General features: G+C 33.7%; 1 protein-coding gene across 1 annotated transcript; it reads right to left on the reverse strand.

The window, feature by feature from the left end:
• Positions 1-331: 331 nt before the first annotated feature.
• On the reverse strand, positions 332-6,595 carry LOC107926337 (calcium-binding protein CBP). The gene is made up of 5 exons (XM_016857175.2): positions 6,013-6,595; positions 1,231-1,277; positions 958-1,133; positions 835-853; positions 332-744 (listed from the first exon to the last, which is right to left on the reverse strand). Exons 1-5 carry the CDS (start codon positions 6,485-6,487, stop codon positions 640-642), a joined length of 822 nt encoding a protein of 273 aa, XP_016712664.1. The 5' UTR covers positions 6,488-6,595; the 3' UTR covers positions 332-639.
• Between the last annotated feature and the right edge of the window lie 1,579 nt (positions 6,596-8,174).

Genomic DNA, 8,174 nt, shown 5'->3' on the forward strand with positions numbered 1-8,174 from the left:
GAAAATGCAATATTTTGAATTTAAAAAAAATTGAAGTACTTAACTTTTGTAAAATAGCAAGTCATTCAGAAATTTAAATTTTGAATTTATAACACTTAAAAATTTTCTTGTATTTGTAACACTTGAAAACAAATTTGACTAAAAATTAAATTTTATTTTATTATAAAATTAAAATTAAAATCATGTTATCTTTAAATTCATAGGATTATTAGCTAATAATGGGTTGGATTGTTGAAAACTAAATTACTTTCAATTGTTGACATCACATTACAAAACTTAATAGTCAAGTCATTGATTGATTGATTGATGGTATTAAATAAAAGCAAAGAAGTAAAACATATCAATATGCATTGGCCTTGCACATGGCATTTATTCAATTTGCAAAAATTCCAAAACTCACATAACATGGCTCCATGGAACATGGAACAGCAAAGCATGAAAACCGCATAAACATGGCGATTAGAATTAACTTCAAAATAGTGCTAATACAAGTAATTCAAATCAAACCCTTTAATAATATTAAAAAAAAAAAACCTTCAATAACAAGAAAAACAGAGTTAAAATACCTAAAGGAATTTACTCCATAAACGCAAACCCATAATCAACGACAATACCGTTTTGCCTTCATAATCTATTAATTCATGCAATTAGGAAAGGCAGAACGGTAAGCATAAAAGCTTCGTATGTAAAAGTCGCATTACCACTGTACATGGTATCCTTCTCCTTGAATTTCTCAGTTAGTCCCTACACAAAGAAACGAAGAACCAAACACTGATTAGAAATTGAGCCACCCATCAAGTTAAATGAGGAGATGAGTAGAAAAAGAGAGCTCACTTTAACTGTAAGGCAGCACCTGCATTAAAAAAAGACAGAAAGATTAGTTATTATGATAGATATAAATTGTTCAAGTTTTTATGATATGACTATATCGATTAAGGTGATAAATAGTGGTCGTACTCGATGAAGTTGTCATATTCAATGGCCTTGTTTTTGCCTCCAGTTTTATCAAACTTTGAGACAAGCAAATCCAAAACAACAGAAGAGACTGAAAATCCGAGACTCAGAAGTGCTTCTCTCAGTTCATTGGCATCTATTTTGCCACTCCTGTCCCTATCGAATCTCTCAAAGATGGCCTGCACCAAACCCATTTTTTTAACTGATTAAACCACAAAGGCAATCGATGAATACTGTTCTTTCATTTAAAAATACTACAGTTCTGATGGAAATTACCCTCCAATTCTGAAGACTATAGAACACTGAAGTGAACTCCTTCGGACCTGTATTCAGAAATTTTATGAAAGACTAGTTAAAATGTTGATAAAAATTACTGATATGCTCATTTATAAAATTTATTGTACTATGCAAGAAAATCAAGAAAACCAATTCAAACTCAAATATTCGGTTCGGATTCGATTATTTTCAATTAACAAGTTAAAAGATCTTAATTCTTCAAACCCAACCGAATTTTATATTTATTTAATTTATAATTCTTTATAATGTAGGGCAGGAGAAAAATAAAATTATAATAATACAATATAAATATATTATATTTAAATTAATAAAAATAACTTCAAATTATTATACGATTATTTTAATTTTTTTTAAAACGAAATTCATTACGAGTCAATTCAATTTTTTAAAAAACTAGAATTTTATATTTTAAAATCCAACCGAACCGAGAGGTATCAGTCCTAATCATGCCCACCGCAGAAATCAAACAAACATTGTCAAATTGAAAAAATAATGCATGTGAAGTAAATCAATCACTTATACCCAACCAAATAATGTATTAAAAAATTACACATATATATATATATGAGAAGTGTTTTTTGTTTGTTTTTTTTTTGGGGGGGGGGTTTCAAAGAGAAGTCAAGCGATTGCTGTTAAAAGACTGCGTGATGATATGAAACATGATTGACAAGTTTTTTTTTTTTGAAAGGGATGATTGACAATTTTTTTTTAAAAGGGATTATTTTATTTTAATTTGTGTGTCAAAAGTTCATAGATAGTATTTGACTCAGCACTAGTACGAGTCAGTAAGGCGATTCAACAATGTCAATATAAACAGAAGCAAAAAATGAATTAACTAATTAATAAAACCCCGACAACAAGTTACGTCATCTTTTCAGTGTGCGGGAAAATGGACAAGGACTGGATATTTTGGAAAATATCTTCCCATCTCACTTGAAATGGACCAAAAGACCCATATACCCATTGGCCAAGTACATGAGAAGGTTGTTTAAGTCATTACGCTACAGTATTACAATGTTCGGTTTTTTTTCAAAATCAATTGACCTAATAATTCAATTGCAACTGGGGACGAAAAGCAGCGAAAGAGTTACGATGAAAGTAGTGTTGAATATTGGCAATATCCCACATTAGGAAAAGATAGAAATGGAGGGGGTTTGGTTTGTTATATATAGAACCCCTCCCCCTTTGGTTGTATCATCCCAAAATCTTCTCCTTTGTAATATTTCTAGAGGAAATATTAATTTGGTAGTGTCCGAGGACGTAAGCTAAATTGGCCGAACCTCGTTAAAACTCTGGTATTTTATTTCTTATTTGTTTGCTTTTATTTAATAGCTTTATGTTGGTTATATTTATTTAGTTATTATTGCTATAAATATCTAAGTGAGTTCTGTCTAGTTGTTGGGTTTTAAGCGGGACCATTGTGACCCCTCCAATTTAACTGGGAATTTTCTTAGTATAATTGTTGGCATAATAATTATCTAAATATTTCTGATAATATTGTTATTAATATTATCGTCGCTTCCGCAACAATTGGTATCCGAGCCAAGGTTTTGTAGTATGCTCTGTGTTTGCAGCTTAGTCTGATCTTACACATCAGAAACATTTCCTAAAGCTTGTGGGTATTCTGCATTTGGTGGCTATTAAGTAGAAGCTATGGCAAAAATGACAGAAGAAAAACCATCCATATCAACAACTTCCACTTCGTACATTTTGCCGAGGATTGGAACTGCAAATACGAGATTTGTAGTGGAAATTTTTGATGGAACAGGTCATTTCGGCATGTGGCAAAGTGAGCTTCTAGATGCCCTCTTTCAACAGGGTCTAGATATTGCCATTGAGGAAGAAAAACCAGAAGGGGTTGATGATAAAGAATGGAAGACCATCAACCGATTGGCATGTGGTACAATTCGATCATGTCTTTCCAGAGAGCAGAAGTATACATTCAGTAAAGAGACTTCTGCAAGTAAATTGTGGAAAGCATTGGAGGAGAAATTTCTGAAGAAGAACAGTCAAAATAAGTTACATATGAAGAAAAGACTGTTTCGTTTCAGTTATGTTCCTGGTACCACGATGAACGAGCACATTACCAATTTTAATCAGCTGGTGGCTGATTTGTTGAATTTGGATGTGACTTTTGAAGACGAAGACTTGGCGTTAATGTTGTTGGGATCGCTTCCAGAGGAGTTTGAGTACCTTGAAACTACTTTACTTCATGGAAAGTCGGAAGTAACTTTCAATGAAGTAACTGCTGCATTGTATAGCTATGAACTACGCCGAAAGGATAAGTTGAAAGGTTCAAGTGAAGCAGCAGTGGAAGCATTGGTAACAAGAGATCGTCAGAAAAGTCAGTCTAAGGGGAAGAGAAGAAAGTCCAAAGGTCGAGTTGTTGCCAAAGATGAATGTTCCTTTCGCAAAGAAAAAGGACATTGGAAGAAAGATTGTCCAAAATTGAAGAAAAAAGGGAAGACTCCGCAAGATGCAAATGTTGCAGAATGCAATAGTGAAGCAGAGTCAGACTTTTCTCTTAGTATGACATCTTCAACATTATATGCAGATGAGTGGATCATGGATTCTGGTTGTTCCTATCATATGTGTCCCATTCGGGAATGGTTCTTTGAATTTCAAAAACTAGATGAAGGGGTTGTTTACATGGGTAATGATAACACATGTAAAATAGCCGGGATAGGTTCAATTAAACTGAGGAGTCATGATGGATCTACTAGAATTTTGCGGGATGTACGATATGTCCCAAAGTTGAAGAAGAATCTCATCTCTTTGGGGTCGTTAGAATCTAAAGGCCTAGTTGTGACAATACGAGATGGAGTTCTTAAAGCAACTTCAGGAGCATTGGTGATGTTGAAAGGCATAAGAAAGAACAATCTGTATTACTACCAAGGTAGTACAGTGGTCGGGACAACAGCAGCAGCAATTACGAGTACCAAGAAGGACGCTGAGGCAACACAGCTGTGGCATATGCGTTTGGGCCATGCTGGTGAAAAATCCTTGCAAACTCTAGCCAAGCAAGGATTATTGAAAGGTACAAAGACTTGCAAACTTGAATTTTGCGAGCATTGTGTTCTGGGAAAACAACGAAGGGTGAAATTTGGCACTGGGATTCACAATACTAAAGGTATTCTGGATTATGTGCATTCTGATGTATGGGGACCGTCCAAGACTCCATCACTTGGAGGAAGACGTTATTTTGTCACCTTTATTGATGATTTTTCCAGACGAGTTTGGGTGTTTCCTATGAAGAACAAAGATGAGGTGCTTGAAGTTTTCCTTAAGTGGAAAACTAAAGTTGAAAATCAGACAGGAAGGAAGATTAAGGTTCTCCGATCAGACAACGGTGGAGAATATAAAAGCGATCCTTTCCTGAAGATATGCCAAGATTGTGGCATAGTAAGGCACTTCACCGTAGGTGGAACACCGCAACAGAATGGGGTGGCAGAGCGTATGAATCGAACGCTTGTGGAGAAAGTTCGATGTATGTTATCTAATGCTGGATTAGATAGAAAGTTTTGGACTGAGGCTGTGACGTACGCTCAACATCTCATCAATCATTTGCCATCATCTGCTATAAATGGCAAGACTCCTTTGGAGAAATGGTATGGAAAACCTGCTACTGATTATGACACCTTGCGCATTTTTGGTTCTATTGCATATTATCATGTGAAAGAATCAAAGTTAGATCCAAGAGCAAAGAAGGCTCTATTCATGGGCTTCAATGCTGGTGTTAAGGGATATCGTTTGTGGTGTCTAGAGGCAAAGAAGACGATAATCAGTAGGGATGTTACCTTTCATGAATCTGCCATGTTGAATAAGGTAAATCCAGAAGGAGTGAGTAGTACTTCGCAGCAGGTGGAGTGTACTCCGCAGCAGGTGGAGTTTGAGCAGAGTGTGGTAATTCCAGCAAAAGGTACCACTAGTGATTCTTCATTGGCAGATGCAGAGTCAGATGAGGAAGAGGTTTCTACCCAAGAACCTCAACAGCAATCAGAGCCAATTGCAGTCAGAAGGCAGAGACGAGAAATTCAGAAACCTGCTCGTTTCACTGACATGGTAGCTTATGCACTTCCAGTTGTTGATAATATTCCATCCACTTACACCGAAGCCATTCAGAGTTTAGAGAATTATAGATGGTTAGGTGCAATGGAAGAGGAAATGCAATCTCTAGAGAAAAACAAGATGTGGAAGCTGGCACAACTACCAAAAGGGAAGAAGGCGATTGGTTGCAAAATTGAAGACACTATTGAAGTTTGTGTTATGAGAAGATGTTCGAAGATGTGGAATATCGCCAAGGTGGAGATTTGTTGAATATTGGCAATATCCCACATTAGGAAAAGATAGAAATGGAGGGGGTTTGGTTTGTTATATATAGAACCCCTCCCCCTTTGGTTGTATCATCCCAAAATCTTCTCCTTTGTAATATTTCTAGAGGAAATATTAATTTGGTAGTGTCCGAGGACGTAAGCTAAATTGGCCGAACCTCGTTAAAACTCTGGTATTTTATTTCTTATTTGTTTGCTTTTATTTAATAGCTTTATGTTGGTTATATTTATTTAGTTATTATTGCTATAAATATCTAAGTGAGTTCTGTCTAGTTGTTGGGTTTTAAGCGGGACCATTGTGACCCCTCCAATTTAACTGGGAATTTTCTTAGTATAATTGTTGGCATAATAATTATCTAAATATTTCTGATAATATTGTTATTAATATTATCGTCGCTTCCGCAACAAGTAGAAGGAAAAGGAAACTGACCGATCTTTCTGGTGTTAGTATTAGTGAAGAGATACATGAGCAAACGAACAGTTCTCAAACTGAAGCTTTGGTTATACGAAGAAAGCGCCCTTTGCAACTCTTTATCATCGATAAACCCACTTCCATCTTGATCAGCCATTTGAAAGCAGGCAACGACGTTAGGATCTGTCCCCGGTGGAAATGCCGACGGCAACAGAGATGCGAACGGGCTCGCATAGCCTCCTGCGGGAGGATAGCTTCCGCTGTGAACGGGAGGAGCACCACCGACGCCATGCGCCTGGTGCTTGTCCTTTGGTGGTTTCTCGCCTAGAGGGGCAGAGTAGGGAGCAGAAGGTGCGCCGTATGGTGCAGCGGCGTATGGAGCACCGTACGGTTGAGGTGGCGGCGGTGCTCCAGCTGTGTATGGAGCGGCTGTGTAAGGCTGAGCTGGTGGGGAACCGTAGCCGGGAGGGTGTTGAGGGTATCCACCGGACATGTTTAGAATTATTTCCGAGCAGAAATGAGCTTTTTACTTTGTTCTGTCTTGAGTTTGTTTGATAATTGATATTTATAAAGCTATAGTTTGTAAAAGTAGGTTGAATTTTGTACAATATTGCAGGATTGCCATTCTTTGACTTAATTGATAAGTTTAGACTTTTCGTTTTTATAATTAAAAAGGAAAGAATTATTACCTGTCCCCGCGTATGTATGAACTGCAAGTGGATTAGTGGCAAAAGAAAACTGCAAGTGGATGTAACTTTTTTCGTTGAGAATTTTGAAATTTATTTACGCCTTTAGGTCCGTTTTAAAACTATTTAAAAAAATAGGTCAATTTTGTAGAAAAATCTGTTTAGCTGGACAAGTTTTTTATACAAAGTTTGTCTAATTAGACATATTTTCCTTTAAGTTGTAAATTTTAATTTTTTTAATTTAATTATTTTCTTGATTAAATGCTTAAATGTTAGAGATTTTGTCTTTGAATTTCAGTTTCGATTCTTTTTCCATACATATTTATATTTTTTTATTTCATGTTGTTTTAAGTTTTTTTTAGCTTCCTTAGTTAGATGATTAAATAATAATTATTTCATCCTTAAGATCCAATTTCAATTTCCCTTTTCTAAACACATTTGTAATTTTTATTTCATATTGTTTCAATTTTTTAATTAATAAATATATTGTTTTCAATTTTTATATTTTAATTCATCATTTTAATTAATAACTCTTTTATTCATAAAATAAAATAATAAATATATAATTATATAGTAAAAACATATACTTTACATATATCATTATATTAAAAATATTTAAAATTAATAACTCCTTTATATATGATATATACACCAACTAATTTTTTTTATATATTTTTCTTTATATATGATATTTCTTTGTCAAATATTTATTTTCTCCACGTATATTGTGAGTATGGTGATTTCTAAAGTTATAAAATGAAATAATTATTTCAAATATAATAATTATTTTTATATGTTAAATAATTCAAATATAATTATTTTTTCATCTACATTATGAGTATGATATTTCAAAGGTTTTTATATGTGAAATATTTCAATTAATTATTTGAAAGATCATTATGTTTATATGTGAAATATTTTAAATACACATACAAAAATATTTACTAATTTACTAAAAATAATCATATTTGCAATAATCATTTGATTTTATGAATAAAAGAGTTATTAATTAAAAAGATGAACTAAAATAAAAAATTGAAAATAATATATTTATTAATTAAAAAAACTTGAAATAGTATGAAATAAAAATTACAAATGTGTTTAGAAAAGGGGAATTGAACATGGGTCTCAAGAATGAAATCATTATTTTTTAACCATTTAACTAAATAAGCTAATATGTTAAAAACATTCATTAAAAAGAAGAAGAAGAAGAAGCAGCTTAAAACAACATGAAATAAAAAAATATAAACATTATTGGGAGAGGAATTGAACTTGGGACTTAGGACAAAACCACTAATATTTAATTATCTGACCAAAGAAATTAATTATATTAAAAAAGTCAAAAATTGCAACTTAAAAGGAAAACGTATCCAACTACGCAAGCTTTCCTGACACATGTATGGAAAGCTTGTCCAGCGAGACGTGCTTTCCCTCAAAATTGACAATTTTCTCTAAATAATTTTAAAACCGACCTAAAGGCCTAAATAAATTTTA

The sequence above is a fragment of the Gossypium hirsutum genome, chromosome D03, assembly GCF_007990345.1.
Source record: "Gossypium hirsutum isolate 1008001.06 chromosome D03, Gossypium_hirsutum_v2.1, whole genome shotgun sequence".
Classification (NCBI taxonomy): Eukaryota; Viridiplantae; Streptophyta; class Magnoliopsida; order Malvales; family Malvaceae; genus Gossypium; species Gossypium hirsutum.

Coding starts and splice junctions, on each gene's coding strand:
- LOC107926337 (XM_016857175.2), bottom strand. CDS start 6,487: ATGTCCGGTGGATACCCTCAACACCCTCCCGGCTACGGTTCCCCACCA. Junction 1,278..6,012: donor TACTAACACCAGAAAGATCG/GTCAGTTTCCTT, acceptor TTCTGAATACAG/GTCCGAAGGAGTTCACTTCA. Junction 1,134..1,230: donor ATAGTCTTCAGAATTGGAGG/GTAATTTCCATC, acceptor GGTTTGGTGCAG/GCCATCTTTGAGAGATTCGA.